Source organism: Antedon bifida, chromosome 10 (genome assembly GCF_963402885.1).
Source record: "Antedon bifida chromosome 10, ecAntBifi1.1, whole genome shotgun sequence".
NCBI lineage: Eukaryota > Metazoa > Echinodermata > Crinoidea > Comatulida > Antedonidae > Antedon > Antedon bifida.
In genome coordinates this window covers 405,932-423,904 of record NC_136235.1, presented here as the reverse complement: position 1 = coordinate 423,904, position 17,973 = coordinate 405,932, and the positions used below count along the sequence as shown (strand labels likewise).

General features: G+C 32.0%; 2 protein-coding genes across 4 annotated transcripts; one reads left to right on the top strand and one right to left on the bottom strand.

Moving 5' to 3' along the window:
* Positions 1-2,298: 2,298 nt before the first annotated feature.
* LOC144853636 (KH domain-containing, RNA-binding, signal transduction-associated protein 2-like) lies at positions 2,299-11,174 on the bottom strand. Of its 3 annotated transcripts, XM_078711373.1 has the most exons (10): positions 11,018-11,174; positions 10,404-10,528; positions 9,752-9,868; positions 9,132-9,278; positions 8,625-8,945; positions 8,440-8,495; positions 7,726-7,790; positions 7,257-7,344; positions 3,477-3,510; positions 2,299-2,906 (listed from the first exon to the last, which is right to left on the bottom strand). In XM_078711373.1, exons 1-9 carry the CDS (start codon positions 11,043-11,045, stop codon positions 3,492-3,494), a joined length of 966 nt encoding a protein of 321 aa, XP_078567499.1. In that variant the 5' UTR covers positions 11,046-11,174; the 3' UTR covers positions 2,299-2,906; positions 3,477-3,491. The 3 variants fall into 3 exon arrangements, 2 of the variants coding, with proteins under 2 accessions (XP_078567499.1, XP_078567500.1); XR_013614402.1 differs by lacking the exon at positions 7,726-7,790; XM_078711374.1 differs by lacking the exons at positions 2,299-2,906; positions 3,477-3,510; positions 7,726-7,790 and having other exon boundaries at positions 5,908-7,344.
* A 1,458-nt stretch (positions 11,175-12,632) lies between these two features.
* On the top strand, positions 12,633-17,209 carry LOC144853633 (carotenoid-cleaving dioxygenase, mitochondrial-like). Its single transcript, XM_078711370.1, has 8 exons — positions 12,633-12,738; positions 13,078-13,475; positions 13,596-13,740; positions 14,779-15,236; positions 15,666-15,777; positions 16,070-16,155; positions 16,487-16,598; positions 16,853-17,209. The coding sequence occupies exons 1-8, from the start codon at positions 12,642-12,644 to the stop codon at positions 17,005-17,007; spliced, it is 1,563 nt and encodes a 520-aa protein (XP_078567496.1). The 5' UTR covers positions 12,633-12,641; the 3' UTR covers positions 17,008-17,209.
* Positions 17,210-17,973: the final 764 nt, after the last annotated feature.

Genomic DNA, 17,973 nt, shown 5'->3' with positions numbered 1-17,973 from the left:
ACAATGTAGTATGAAATCATACATTAAATTTTAGAATAAATTGCTGTAAAGCTGCAGTTATTAATAGCACATCAGACAAAATCGTCAGCAAAGTTTATTGTTCACAAAAAACCGAATGTTGCACCCAGTCACCTGACAATGGAAGGCGTCATGTGATTTAGTATTTTTACGAATTTCTGATTCAAATAATTGAAGTTGATGCTTTCCGTCGGATTTCAAGTGTGCAGTACATTATTTCAGATTCACTTTCAGCCAAACACTTAATTCAACAGCTGTACACGCTTGTGATGTCATGTGATCAGCATTTAGTATCCACTCATGAATTTGTTTTGTTTTTTTCAAGTCTGTTGTTATATCATTCAATCCTTTTATTCGTGTTCTTACACATGCTGTTTACATTGATTTCCGCTCACTCCTGAAACCCAGTTCATATTCATTCTATTAATATTGATTACCTTTCATACATTATAATGTAATCTAAGTCTTAATCAATTCTTTGTAATTTACTATTTCTAATGAGCATTATTGATGCAAGGGAACAAGACTTAATATCAATTATTTATACCATATGAACAAACTAATTTTTAACTGAATGCAAACAACATTAATAATTATTCCTTTAAAATGCACACAAATCTATTGTTCACTGGCTCATTGATTAATTTATTAGCGGCTTGTTCTCAAATAAAACTACTTTTTAATAGACTGTATCATAATTACCACATTAATACTTAATAAATTTAAATGTGTTTATATCTAAAAAGAAATGTTGATAATTTTGAATGAATTGTATTAAATACCAGCACATTTATTCTTTTTTAACTGACGCAACAACATATTTTTAGATACACAGAAGGCAGATGCAAATTTATTTGATAGACATTTTTTAAAGTGATTATGTCGATTCCCGATTCAACAAACATGTCATAATGTTCGATATTATACTTTTCTTATAGAGAAATATTATTATTACTATTATTATTAAATATGCCTAAGCTAGGGCTACTACAGAAATGAACAATTTAAATATCGTAAATGCCAACAACTATCAATATCAAAATCTAGTGGTAGTTAAAAACAAAATTAAAACAATTCTGTAAATACAAAAATTGAATAAAATTAAAACAATTAAAAAAAATTTAAATAATTAAAAAAATACTTTAAATAAAATTTTGTACACACAAAATATAATACAGAGGCTAGAACATACTTATTATACAACACATTTCTGTATGTTGATAATTGTTTAGGTACAACGTAGGCCTACCATCTACCGTCTTAATCTTAGCTATAGTGGTGGGGCATCAAGGAAGAAAAGGAGGCGTCGTGGAGGAGACAGACAGAAGAATGAAAGATGAAGAAGAGTGGTGGACTAACTGTGATGCTAGAGTGCAGATCCTGCACTTTAACTGGCATATATACATAATAAAATCTCTTTTCAGTGGTTCCTATTTACATAATAAACTAAGTATCATTTGCAAAATGCATAAATAAACAAACAAACCTCAAGAAAAGCTACCTTTTTATCAAAGATCTTTGCTTTTTATACGAAAACTGTCAACAACACCGCCGTTGTTTTGTCACACATCACTGCACATCAAATGAATGACATTTTTTAACCCAATCGCCAGGTGGCGTGCTACATCTTTACTTTCTGCAAATTTTGTTGTTGAATGTTCTATTTTAATGTAAAATAATAGTTATCCACTTTGACCAAAAATTGGATCGAAAAAAAATGTATTTACCTGAAAAAATGGTCAAATTGGCTGCCAGCCAATGGATTTTTGGTTGAATTTAACCATTTATTTTGACATTTTACAAGTGAAAACAATTTTTTTTGTTTTTTTTTCAAAATAACATATTCAAAGTCTTATTTAATTAATCTTCATTTTTCATGTTTTTGGGGGACAATACATCTTTAAAAATAATTCAAACCATTCATTCTCAAAATTGACCAAGACGGATTTTGGATATATGTCATGGATTATTCTTTAATCCATGGATATGTTGATCAGCAACAAATTCCAGTGATGCCAAAACCGATTTACTATAATTTTATTCCGGGTCAAACTATTCAACAATAAGATTATCTTTTGAACAAATCTGCTGTAAAGCTCTATCAAAAAAGGTGTGATGTGCACAAATATGATATCGATATGATAATCATGTCCATATATGGGCACATCACATTTTTTGTCACATAAAGTTTGATATTGTAGACAGAGCCTACAGTTACATACAATTGCATTTTTCTTCTGCTGGGTGAATAACAAAATGAAATCCAATAAACACAAAATCATTTTGTACACAATGTTTTTTTTTATTTTTCTTTTTTTTTACAAAAGAACATTCACAGACTGGACATACATACAAAAGGAAACAGAACACATTTCAAGGTTGGTGTAACATTTGGAAAAAACACAAAATACTGGAAAGATCAGTCATCTACATTTATACTAATTCCACTTTACAGAAAAATAACAAAATAAAACACAAACGTAATGAGGAGGATATTAAACTAACAAGAAATCTGCAAATCATGAAAGAATATGAAAGTTTTTTTTCAACAGAAAAATGCATAACAACTCGCCTGCTTTTAAAATAAAACGATCAATTAACTAGTGGAAAACGTTGCGGTTTACCTTACACAGAAAGGCAACATTCTTCTCCTATATTTCATTATTAAATCAGTTTGCTTTGTAAATACTGTATTAGTAAATTAATATTTTGGTTATAACCATAACTCTTTCTACTTTAATGTAATATAAACACAGGTTATCCTTTACCACATTTTGTATCACAGTTTCAATTGTCTTTACTATTTACATTATATAAAAATTATTTTTGCAGAGTTGAATCATTTCCTTAGCCATAGCACCACACTCCACACAAAAGACCAACATCACCTAGAATGAACAATAAAATACATTTATATTAACCTGAAAAAACGGTAAAAGAACATCAATTGAGAGCCCATTTTCAAAAAGACAATAGGATTTTGATTTAACCATTTATTTGGTCTCTTTTATAAGGAAAATCATTATTTGTTCTGGTCACCTTTAATATCGATCTGCAGTTTCTAAAATTCTAATATTCATGTTTGTACAGTATTAGGCCTACTGTATGTTTTTTTTTTATTCATTTTGATGATTTTTTACCACGCCGTTTAGTTTTCATAGGTTTTTTAAAATGCCTCTCTATTTACAGGATTTGTGTACAAAAGAGAGATTTTACTGTGTAATTTGAACTATCCCCCACTGATCGTGTAACAAAAATAAAACCCAAAAATTATGAAACATAGGGGAAACTATAGATTGATAAATATTGGAATATATGATCAATAGAAATGTTTTGCCTTCACCTGGCCTTTAATATCATTAACATGTCTACACCACCATGACCACACCTGGCCTTTAATATCATTAACACGTCTACACCATCATGACAACATTATAGATATAAGAAGTTGTTATTACCTGCTATTTAGGACATCATTTCCAAAATCCTTCACTGAAAATGTAATCAAAATGAATGCATATAAGATTATTATCTGCTATTGCCTCACTCTATGGCCGAACTCTGACCTTTAGTTAAGTGTTATTTTAAACCAAGAATATGTGTGTTTAATGGAGAAATATAATAAAAATAAATAGTTTATTTAAACATGTAGAACTTGATCATCCAAAGGTGTTTTCTATAAATCTTGCTGTTTTTTGGTACAGCAGTGAATTACAGTATCAATATTAATGCATACAATTATTAACCACAAATTATTAAATTATTTATCAATTACCATTAATTATTAATATGAAATGATACTATCAATCATTTATTAATGTCTTTTACTATAGGAAATCATTACTTGATAATGTTGATATTATTAATGTTGTAAGAAAAAAATAAATAAAATTTGGGGTAGCATAATATCTCTGCTTTTTTTTTAAAAAAAAAGGTTGAAATGCTACGGCTCTGTACTTTTATTTTACATGTTTCTGTAAAAAGTGGAATGTTATATTTACAGATGTTTATAAACCTATGTCGGTTCAGAATCATGTTTTGAGGTACGGCTGGAATAAGAAATAAGGGTCTAAATTTCCAAAATAGAGTAAATTATATTGTAGCACACCGATCTTATACAATCCAACTTTAATTTAATTTTCAGTGCAGGGGTATTAAAATGTGATATTACAAGCACAAGCAGCAAATATTAAAAGAATATTATTAGCGTTCTCAACTGATAATTGCGAAACATTAAATAACTGCATGTTCATCATTTGTCTTCTCAGAGTACCATTACCAGGCATTTATTATAAGTTATTTTTATTTACTAAAAATATTATTTAGCTTCTGAATATCAATCTTGGTTGTGGTTCAAGGAGGAAACTACACAAATATGGAAGTGATGTGCCCATATATGGTAGTGATATGCACAAATATGGAAGTGATATGCACAAATATAGTAGTGATATGCACAAATATGGTAGTGATATGCACAAATATGGTAGTGATATGCACAAATATGGTAGTGCTACATCATCATGCCCATGGGCACATCACATTTTTTGTCACATAAAGTTTGATAGTGTATCCATAAACATTGGTTATAACTGGAACATTAACCGTCTTTATGAAAAAAAAGATTTAAAAGCTCTTCAGTAAATAATGTAAAAAGAGCATCATCAAAACTGCAATGTATTTTTTTATAGTCAGAAAGTGCATCGTTACCAATTCAGTCTTGTTTAGCTTACGATACAGTTCATGTAACATTTACAATGTTATTTATTATATTATTTTAATCAGGTGAAGTGTGAAATTATTTTAGTTTTAAACAAACCTTTTAACTGCATCAAAAATTAGATTCATTATTATGCATTATGAGATTGAACATTCCTTTTTAAATACTCTGTACTTTTTCTTAAAAATTTAGTTTTTTAATTTGAGTATGATTTAGTTTTTATCCTATAGAGAAGCAATTATGTTATTCAGCAGCAGTCACTTGAATCATAAATCAGTTGTATTTCTGTAATTTCAACAATAATTGAGTTACATGGTTACACATCACAGCTATTACCCATCGGCAGGAAATGTTACATATAAAAAATGATTGTATTTAAATGAAATACTGTATGCTTAGAATGTAATGGAATCCAGTCTTCTGTTCTCAAAACTACAATGGGTTACTTTTTTTAAAAATATCATTATGATTTGTTAGTAATTGTTTATCATCATTTCTTTTAATAATGTTAGCAAATTGTTAGCACATTTTATTTTGGAAGATGAAGAGATGCCTTCCTACAATTACACTAATTTAATATTTTAATATTTAAAAAAAAACAAAGGAAAATTGCTGGAAAAAATGTTGGTAAATAGGCTAAATTAAAACTATAAAGTAAAACAGCCAGAAAGAAATTGCAGACCTTTTGGGTAATACTAGCCCTTCCTCAGTATTCAGTATTATTTTTATATTTTAAATATTTATATTAGAAACACTGCTATATGAACAACTGGTATTGTTTTAGTTCTAGTTAGGCGCTGGGATGACCGAAACACAACTGATGCTGACCGGGGTACAATTAGACCGATCCCTGGTTAGCGACGAAGTTTTGTTTGTTGTTTTGTTTTTTTTTGGCATGGTTGGAATCCCTTTTATCGTATTAGTTTATGTACAGCGCTTAGAGGTTTCACAACATTAGGCGCTATATAAATCCAGGATATTATTATTAAATTATTTAGAAGAAATCCAAGAGAATATAAAGTAATTACGTTTCAGCTAAAATAATAAATTAAATTTAAATTTATCAGGTGATTCGCACCAGGTGAAACAACCAATGTGATTTCTCTTAATTCCATCGAACCTGGTCCATTGAGAATGTTTTAAACTTTGTAGGAAAGAATTAAATGCATAAATTTGGCGTAAAACCTTTATTACAATCCATCAAAAGTTAAAACCTGAACATACTGCCTTCAAAATACAAATTGCTGACACTAGTAATGTCAACTTACTAATTAGCATAATGACAAGTCAAGAGCATATTAGATAGTGGCACCTGTATTTGACCTTTTCCTCATTAGCATAAAGGTGTTTTACTCTATTTATCCTGATTCTTACTCACCTATTGAGGATTACTAATTAGCGTATATATACACCTTCAATGCAATACATTTTCATGCAAACATGTTTCAAGTAATCAGGCAATTTAAAAGTAGACAATAAGTATATATATCACTAATGTTGTATTTCTAGTAAACTTCAATTGTCTGTAAAACTGCGCTTTTATTATCTAGAATGATGTTAAATTCTAGTTTCTTTGACATTTGTTTCTCCGACTTTTGTATTTTCAAATTATTTCACTCAGTTAACAAAAAATTATTTTCTAATTTAAAAAAAAAGATGATTGTATTACACCTTTCAAGGCTTATGTTGGTATTATTATTTTTTAGATAAAAATATTCTTAATAAGTATACATGATTTTAAATGTTACATTTCCCAACATTCAATTAAATAATAATCATTTCTATAATAACATTTAAGCTGTTCAGGGGAATGGTTTTATATTCATAATCTTTTAAGTTGTTATTGAAGCACATATTTCTTGATTTCATTCTGATTAATAAAGTACCACATATTATTAATTAAAGGACGTTTATATTTTATAGGGATACGCAGATTATATATTATCTGTATATTATTATTATAGTCAACAATATTATGAGCAACAATTACATTTAACATGTTTATGTCTATTTACCTACTTTATTACAAGATCACTTTCACTAACACAAACTTACAATTACATTTAACATTTTACATAATTAATGATTATAGAGCCTTACATTAATGATTAATTAAACTTACATAATTAATGACTTATCTAATTAATGATCTATTTAAGTTAACATCTGACATTTTTAACTTAACTAATTAATGTGCTTATCTATCACAAGACAATACCAATCTATTAATGTTTTTTTTACTCGTTTTTAATATTTTTTAACAATTATTTTATTTAGTTGCTCCAATCAATCCAAACCCCATTTGATACGAACATTATCTGAAACTTTAGGCTTTTATTTATTTTTTTTAAACATATTTTAAGATTTTTTAAAATTTGATAACAAAAAAATTTAAGGGACAGATGTACTGAACAATGGACAATGTATGAAAATTCAAATAATAAACAGTAGTCATGCGAGAGAAATGCATGTTTATGTGGGTTTTAACAACCCTGAGCCAAGTCGGATGCAAGCAGCCTACCTAGTGTACGGGTGAGCCCTGGCGTTCGTCTTTTGGGTGGTTGGAGCCTTTGTATGCAACATGGATTGGCTCCAAGTGTCATCGCCACCTACAAGATAAAAACAAACAACACATAAATGTCATGGCCAAATTATAATAAAAACATTTCATTAATAAAATTAAAAAAACATTTTGTTTTACACCATAGTATGTTCCATATTGCTGAGGCTAGTCAATCATTAAAACATGTCATCTATTGGGTTTTTATGTATGGTATGATTAATAATATACACATTTACTTGTTTAGTTTATTTGTGAAATGTTATTTCAATGTATTAATTTAATATTAAATAATAAAACTAGCTTGTTTCTTTTAAATGATGTTTAGTTTAATACTAAAACTAGCTTGTTTAGTTTAATACTAAAACTAGCTTGTTTCTTTTAAATCATGTTTAGTTGTTTTATTATTATTAAGGGTAGGTGTGTTTACCATAGCCATCACCACTGCTTTGTATAGCACTGCCCGTGTAGTCCTCGTAACCGTAACCATCATTGCTACAAGGAAGACAACAACATTAATTAACATTTATTTTAAGTATTAGTTTAGGATATTAAATTTATAGATTTATTTTAATCTTTTGTAAAAAAATTACAATTTTTACTTATTTTAATTATGTATTTTTATTTATTGACTAGTATATTTTATATAGTCCAGTGTTATTGTAGCATGTATAAAATAGACTTTTCAGTGTTATTGTACCAGAAAACTGCAAGTTTATGATACTTTCGGTGTTGATCAGTGATGACTTAACCATTTAGATGCACCAATGAATTCTATTTTTGTGTAAAATTGTATGAAATGTGATGTAACTGATGACATCATTGTTTGTAATTAGTGTAAAAACTTTGCAGATACATTATTATTATTATTATTATTAATATTCTTTAAATATAGCTAATTTATACATTACACAGATGCATACCATTTAAAATATTTATGTCTAATAGATCTTATCCCGCGATTTACAAATACTGTATTAAGTTATTTAAGCATTATTATAAGATCAAAATTATATTTTTATCTTCAGGTTTTTTTTATAATTATTTTATTTTTGGGACCCATGAAAGCAGTGGTAGTGGAGGGGGAAGTACGCTTATATTAATCAGTGGTAGTGGAGGGGGGAAGTACACTTAGTTTACTCACCCTTGTGTGTTATATCCGTCATCATATGACTGGTCATACTGCTGGCCATATTCATACTAAATTATGTCCATTGAAAATAAAACAAGAACAAATATTAATCCAAAATTATTGTAATAAAAGTTGATAAATTAAATTAAGAAAGTTGTAAACCAATTTAAATAGCAAATTGTCAAATGGGTACTCACATAGTCATTAGATCCCTGATAGCCAACATGGCCGCCATACCCACCCCGTGGAGCTCCTCCTCTTGATGGCCCTCCCCTCAATGGTCCCCTACCAGGTGGTGCTGCACCTCTCAATCCTGCCCTAGGTGGTCCTCCTCTACCTGGTCCTCCTCTTAATGATGGTCCTCCTCTTGGGATACCTCTTCCCCCCCTTGGTGGTGGAGCACCTCGAAGCGGTGGCCCACCTCGCCTGCCTCCTCTTCCTACGATTGGTTCTGCAAATGAACCCTTTAACATCGCCATTTCTTGGATCTGGTTTATTCGGATTTCATCATTGTTATCCTGACAAAATACAAAGTATCAAAAAATGTGTTCCAACAATTTGGTTTGATAATCATGCAATCAAATTTGTCCTGAAAACTCACCTATTTCAAAAGTTAGTCTTTTCATGTTCATGGTAAAGACGCTTATAATGTTTGATATTATTATCATACAATTGTATGATAGAATAAAAATGCTAAAACTTACAGGAACAAGGTGGTACTGGACTTCAGCAAGAGCGGTAGCCAGCCTCTGATAAGCCTCAACAACCTGTGCGTATGCCTCTATGTGAATATGTAATTCATCATTTAAATGTGAAAATTTTGGGTTTCCTTCATTACGTAATGCTTCTTCCTATTTAAAAAAAAACAAAACAAAACAAAAATTATTTTTATTTTTATCAATTTCATCCAGCATCCAACAGCGATTAACTCAACAATTTATCGTACTTGAGGCTTAGGGAGTGGAGTTAAAAGAGAGTTACAACCCTGGCACTAGGCCAGGATTGAACCCTAGACCTTGGGATTGGAAGGCAAGCACATTAACTACCAAGCTACAGCTTCACTAAAATAATTTCCGTGTACATGTTGGTAATCAATGTGTCAAAAGGAAATATGGCTACAAGTATGGCATGACAGCAAAAAAGGCTGAGAATTGCTGCTGTCTTCTTTTATGCAACATTCTGGTATACATTGGCAATTATTAAACACAGCAAAGTCAATTGTGAACATCATTATTCTACAATATTAAATCACAAAACAGAAAGTGAAAAATAAAAACGCCACCATTTTATCACACAAGATTAAGTTTACAAGAGGCCTTCTTACCTTCTGTTTATCTCTCATTGACCCTTTCCCTAATATGGAAATCCTTGTTTTTGTCTCTTCTTGCATTCTCTTCAATGAATTACCTCTTGGTCCAAGTAATTTACCAATAAAGTTGAACTAAAAGTAAATTGTAAACTTGTAAAATGTTCATAAAATTACATACAATAAAGTTGCACCTAAAGCCTTGTCCACACTATCAAACTAATTTGACAAAAAAGTGTGATGTGCTCAAATATGGGCACATTTTTTGTCACATAAAAGTTTGATATTGTAGACAGAGCTTTACATTGTTTTTTTTTGTTTGTACCATATTTCATGAGGGTGATCCAACCAGCAATTGCTGATCATTAGGGACCCTCAGAGGTTCACAAGACAAACATATACACAAGATGCTCTACATAAACAAAGTCTTATTACAAGTCTTTGGGAGTGGAGTTGTAATTTTGTCCTTAGAAAAAATCCCGACATGTGACGGGACTTGAACCCAGGAGCCTTGGATTGGTAGCCAAGCATCATAACCACCAAGCCACAACTGGTACATTCTCCCAACATATTCAACAATCAATCAACAATTTGACTTTTTAAAAAAACTCTGTCTAGATACCATGTAAAGAAGAGTTAAAAGAAATATACAGTTAACCGATTAGCATACCTTTGGGTGCTCTTTTACAGGTATGCGGACCTTAGCTTCTAACCGTATTGGTTTTGTTGAATTTACTTCAATCAACTCTGTTGACGATGATGTCCTGATGATACTCTGTTGTTCACCATCGCCATCTGAAATCAAATTATAACAATTGGTTATACTACAGTATATGATGTGGTAGTACATTTATAGATCCCACATAGACTAGAGGGATATTTTTTACGGCGGCCGAAGTGAATGACGGCGCGGCCAATACCCACTGTATCTCTACCGAGCCAGCCTCGGCCAACTCCTCTACTTAATCTAGGCCTACTGCGACTAGAATAGAACCTACTAGCATAAACTGTGGCACTAGCTAGCTAGCTTTAAAGGGAATAAATTGTAAAGAAAACAACATTCTTTTAAGTCATCGATGTAGGCCTACAGACAGACAACAAAAATGTGATGAAAATCCCGCTTTCTTTCTTTCTTTCTTTCTTTCACCACAATAGCTCACATTAACAACACACACCACACATCCATCGTGCACACAGACAACAAAACAATGGGTGTCATTACTTCATTATTATAACATTGAAAAACATATTTTTCATAATTTAAAAAATGTAATATTTACTTACCTACTGATTCTACCTTTACGCCATCCATTTTTATTTAAAATAAGTTAATAATACACGACTTTTTCACAATTTTTTACTGAATTTAATAGACCACTACTCACACACGCCGTTAAAATGACCGGTGGTCTACTACAACACCATGCGTTTCTTGTCTAACTAGCTATACACATTTTAATGAATTTATTAATCCGCGGTTTATCATCTTTTATCAAATTTCGACCTTAAATATTACTATTTCGATACAATTATCCCTTTAGGCATATAGGCCTATATATAAATATGTAGAAAACTATTTGCATACAGTGTACTTCTGTTTCGTACTATTATAAAACATTTCCACTAATATTATTTGGACTATATTTTATTCGCAAAATGCGAATGAATACTAATGTATGCACTGTGTGTACTGTATGAGCTGCTGAGAAAAGAAAAAGAAATGGTGCCAAAAATAATCATATTAGTCGCCCGCCCTCTATTAATAATACTCTGAAATAACCATCTAGTTTATATAATATTACTCGATAAATCAAATAAAATGCCTTTTTTTATAAATTCCAATATATAATATTTAAAAAAACCAAGAATGAAAAGAATATATTTTAGAAGAAAAAAAAACTGAAATGAACAGAACAAAAACTACATATGCTCTTTGTGAACCCTCACGAATTAACGTTTCGGACATTTATATAATTATTCAGTTAATTTTCTCTTTATATTTTGGACTTCATATCCACAAAAAACGGTACACAAAAAATAAGACCATCTTTTTTGGTTGAGATTGTCTGTAAACAATTATGCTTTTGAAGGCGTGTTTTTATAACTATGCCTTTCGTTTGTTAACATCTATTGGCTGATTTGTTTTATTATATAATTTTGTGAATGATATATGTTATCCTTTGTTACAATTCTCACCTCATGATGGGCTATGCCTGAAACTTATATTGAGGCAGTTTTAACTTGTTTGATCTATCTATCGAACTTTTCGCTTGATAGCATGCAAAAGCAATCGATTATGTTCGATATGTCGTTAACAAAAATGGTTTTCGTAAATTGCTCCATTATCCTTTAAAAGATTTTGATTCAAACAATACAAGGCATTTCTGCAATACCATATAATGAGGAAAAAGTAATTATAATTAATTATGATAATAACATTGCTTATTTGCGCATGCGTACTCATCCAATTAAGTCCCTAAAGAAGATACTGGATTGACAGTACACATAGTCACGTCGTACGTCACTCATCAATAATATTCTCTGCTGAGGAACCAAACAAGATCAGGTATTACACTCTGCTGACGATTTATTACGGTTCTTTAGCAGAATCACGTCATTTTTTCTCATTTAATATAATATATTATATTCTGATATAAATGTTGACTTCATTTTTCGGAGGCGTTGATGCGAGACGTGCAGTAGGCCTACTACCGAATCAATGTTACTTATTAATATAATGCACAGATTTAATGTTGATCACCTGTTACAGTACTGTATATTTAAGCTTATCTTTTATTTTTGCTGACATTGGGGCAATTTATTTTGATCATTTGGTGGTATATAATATGGATTTCCCTTGCACTCTCTATTTAATATTTTCACATAGGCCTACAGGTTGCGTATTTCGATGGAAAGTTCACAGAAGGCACCGATTACATTCCCTCATATCTCATACACATCAATATCAAAAGATGTCCAACATCCCGTAGCAGGTCGAGTTACAGGTAAGACTTCATTGACTCGATTATTCGTCTTTCAATTCAACATTTTATTTCGACCAAAATCAAATCAAGCAATTTGGCTTGCTCAAACCGAGTGTTTTCATAATCACTGCTGCAATGGATAAATACATGCATTATACTATAACATATGCACTTAATTTGAGTAATGAATCATAAACCCGGTAGGCGGCGGTGGCTGCTGGGTGACGTGTGTAAAGAGACACTTTAGCATTGGGCCTATTAATATTCATTTTATATAAATTAATTTATGTGTATTTATATTTAATTTAAAAACATTTTTTTTCCCAATATATGCACTGATGTGTTTAAATTTCATCTAAGGTACCATTCCAAAATGGCTATGTGGCAACTTCTTCAGACTTGGACCGGGCAAGTTCGAAGTTGGTAAACAGCAGTTTGATCACTGGTTTGACGGGTTTGCCATGATACACCGATACAAAATTAAGCAGGGTGCTGTGACATACGACCATAAACTAATTCAAAGTGAGGGGTATAAGAGCGCTCAACGCTGTGGACAATTAACTAATGTTGGCTTTGGTACCGTCACTTATCCTGATCCATGCAAGAGTCTATTTCATCGATTTATGTCGTATTTTGAAATACCAGCAACCGATAATTGTAACGTAAACTTAATGGTTCTTGGCAAAGATATGTTTGCTCTCACAGAATCCTACACAATTCAAAAAATAAATGACCGTACGTTAGATACAGAAGAATCAGTAAGTTGTAGCATTATCAGTAAGTTACAATACTTCAGTTAGAATACAGGACCCATACTTAGCATACAGGTACCTATTAAGTAACATTTTCTCAGTAATAAATTTGTTTTTCATGTTTAGATCGATATTCGTAAGTATGTTCCCTTGATTGCTCAAACTGCGCATCCTCACACGGCAGCTGATGGAACAGTATACAACATGGGTACTTCTGTCGATTATCGAATTCGATACAACATTATTGAAATTCCACCGAAGACAATAAAAGGTATTACTGTATTGTGTTTATACTTGCTTGCTTTAATAGGTCAGAGAGAAGGGAAATATCCTCAATTGATTATTCTAACTTTATTTTAAAAGAGCAGCTGCTGCTGATCGTATATGAGGGTCATTCCAACAAAATGAATAGTCGTGTACAGTTGCATTTGTCTTGAGCTAGCGCGTTCTTCCCTATTTATATTATAAATAAATCCGTAATATTTTGTATCATTAAGCCCTGTCTACACTAACAGACTTTATGTGATGTGCCCATATATGAACATGATGATAATTTCGTAGATAAAAATGACAAAAGAAACCAACTAATGTTATGATGATTACCATTAATTAGAGCTATACTAGCCCACTTACTATTAATGATTAGAATTTGAATTAGAGTTATACTAGCCCACTTACTATTAATGATTAGAATTTTAAAACATAAATTGTACAAGGCCTAATTGCTTATAGATGTGAGGTTGTCATGGTGATATGTTCATTCCAACGATTAACATTCGTGACGTATAGGTCTTACTTAATTGGTGTTGGTCAAAACTGTTTTGTGACGAATGAATATTACTTTGCTATTATTTCTCTCCCTACCACATCCATGGTATCATCCAGGATTATGATTGGTTCACACTGGACGACGCGCGCAACAACGCCAGACAACGCAAGTAATTTGACCAATCACGAATGGATTATTCAACTGTAGCTTGTCATTGGTCAATTTGCTTGCACTTACGTATAATTGTGTTTCGTTCTTGTGAAAACCAAGCATAATAGCCATGGCTTTCGAAATACCAAAATTCCACGACGAATGTTACTTTCTCCATATTATACAAAGATATATTCTTCGATGTGTATAAATGATTTGCATTACAATAGATATATTATTTAATGGAAATCTTACAATACGAGACTTCTCAAAATAGAGAATTACATTCCTTTCTCGTTCACTGAAAAATAGAGATAACAAAGAATTTATGATGTGTTTTTAAAAAATAATACAATATTGTTTTAAATGAATGTCTGTTTATTTCCATAGGATCCGGCGGCGGTGACTTGAATCGTGCTTCTGTGCTGTCTAGAATCACGTGTCCAGGAATCCATCCTTCATATTTCCATAGCTTCGGTATAACGTCAAACTTTGTAGTGTTTGTTGAACAACCGTTAACAATAAACGCGTTTAGAGCGTTAACGTTTAGGTTGCTTGGTAACCCAATGGACTCGTGCTTGGATTGGAATCCTGCGAAAAGAACGTATTTTCACCTGATTCGTAGGGACACAGGGGAGCATGTAAAAACGCGTTACTCAGCCAAAGCGTTTTTCACTTTGCATCATGTCAACGCGTTTGAACAAGATGGCCATGTTGTTGTCGATATGTGTTGCTATGAAAATGTAGATGTTTTGAACTTTTTCAAGATTAAAAATATGAAAACAGGGTTTATTCCAGAAACTGATAATAAACCAATGAGATTTGTACTTCCCATTATAGAAGCTGAGGTAAATATAGATTACAAACAGGTATAGAAAGAAAAGCTAGCTGAGAATGTTATCATTTAGAGTATTTAGGAGGATGTTAACACATAGGATACCGTAACTATAACTTATTAGTCCTCGGAAAAATACTACTACCAAACTAGTTTGACAAAAAAGTGTGATGTGCCCAAATCTGATAGTGATATGACATCATCATGTCCATATATAGACATGTTTTTGACACATAAAGTTTGATAATGTAGATAGAGCTTTATGTTTTACAACTAGAAACTATGTACTATAAAGTACAAATTGATAATATAGGGAGCATCCGTATTGTCTGAGGACAGAATGCATGGATGATTCTGAGCCCTTCTGCTGAATGTCATATTCAATTAAGGAATATGCGAGTGCTGTAACAGTTTGTATGTTTTTTTTAATAATCTCAATTAGAATATTGGAACTTCAAAAGAGCAACTGGTCACGTTGGCAGGAAGTGACGCAAGGGCCTATTTAACATCAATTGACCATGTGTACGTAGAGCCAGAAATGATTTCGGACGTTTGTGAGTACACTGCTGTTGGTTGTTAAAAATAATAATAACGCACTATAATATTGATATTTAGGAATCTCTTCTAAGTCTATCTTTTAAAAACAAATATGACACATCTATAGGTTTTACTGTACCCTCGCTCAAGCTGTAATCTAGTAGGTATAGAAATGAATTTGAACCAAACCATGAAAGAAGATTTCATAATCTCCATCGGAGTTGTTTAATTTATCTCATACCACTGTGAGGTTCTGTAAGTTTATAAAAATACAATTATGAAATTGATATCTAAACATTTTTTTTACAGCTGTGGAAGTTCCACAGATAAACTACGCATCTTATAACGGTAAACCATACCGTTACTTCTACGGACTTGGATACGGACTACAAACCGTAAGAACACTTTCTTACTTTTCTCTACCAACTAAACTCACTAATCAGTAACTAATATAAAAGGTATAGCATGGTGTAAATGTAGATCTCGAGTCATATGTTTTCAGAAGAAGACGGCTACAAATACAGTAACATCACCTAACCATGAATACCGCAACTGTCAAATCCGTTCACCCCTCTCTTATCTCCGCTACTGACTAAACCACCCATGATATCGGCGCTATTTCCTAGTCTCCGATATGCCTCTTTTACTCCCACTGCTCACTACCATACACCAATGACTACTATCGATCCCCTAGTCTCCGATATGATTGTACTTGTTTTTATGTAGTTGTTAAAAGTGGACATCTCGACCAAGACCAGTACATCATGGAGAGAGGTTGACTGGTTTCCGTCTGAGCCGATATTCGTTGAATCACCCAACGCTCAGCAAGAAGACGAGGGTAAGTGTAAATCACCACTTCCTTTCCTATCTTAAGCTCTGTCTACACTATCAAACTTTATGTGACAACAAAATGTGATGTGCCCATATATAGACATAATGATGTCATATCACTACCATATATAAGCATAATACTACCATATTTGGGCACATTACACTTTTTTTTGTCGGACTAGTTTGATAGTGTAGACAGAGCTTTATGTTTTGAACCACGTGACTACTAGTTTGTAAATGATTACTCTGTTCTATTTATAGGAGTTATCCTATCATCCGTGATTCACCTTAAAGGCGAACAACCACCCTTCCTATTAATACTCAACGCTAAAACATTTACTGAAGTAGCACGAGCTGAGATTCCGGTAGACGTTGTCTACGGCATGCACGGAATGTTCGTTCCAGATTGTGTTTAGGACATCACTTCTTCGCCGTCGTCGATATCCATGTCAACCCATGATCGTAGTAGGCATGCAAGCAGACATTCATGTTCACGTTGGCTACGACATTCACAAAATGTTCGTTCCAGATTTTGTTTGGGACATCACTTCTTCGCCGTCGTTGAACATTCATGTTCACTAAGCGTTCCAGATTATGTTTAGGACACATCTACTACCCCATCACTTATGGAGTACTGTATATTTATTACTAGCAGGGAAGTGAAATATTATATTTATTATGTTCACCTCCATGTTAAGACATCACTTCTACAAACTGTCCTTTATATTATTAATTCTTATTCTAAAGCACGCATCGATATTTCAACATACGTCTTCGGAGCCCGTCCTAGATATCGTGTGCATTTCCGACGTCACTTAAGATACGTACTGTACCTTGTGTTTATTCTATGTATGAAGTTAACTTGTTTGTTTCTTGTATTGAATGTGTGTGCAAATAAATAACTATTGAGTAATAATAACTGATTCACTAAGTTTTCAGGAAATCTATAAGGCAACATCTTCAGGACCCAAATAAGTTTCTCCTGAAGTGTCTCCTGAAGTGTCTCCTGAATAGAGGTTGGTTGTAGTTTTGTTAAAACATATATTTCCTCTCGCTCTTTTAGTAGTGGGTAATTTTAAATTGTATGCGTGTTATGATAAGAGTTATTTTGTATTTATATGAATTATAATTATCAAACCTTATTTATTTTATAAATATTATGATTGCAATAAAGATTATTTGAATTTGTAATGGGAATGCGTCCTTTAATAGCGGTTAGTTGTGTTAAACATATATTTCGTCTCGATCATGCCATGGAAAGTGTCCCCTGAATGTGTCTCCCAAAGTAGGGGCTGTACTGTATCAAGGAGTAAGCAGTTGAGTGGCAATGATAGTTCACTACTCGACAGCACAAGGTATACAGAAACAAGAATCACACATTA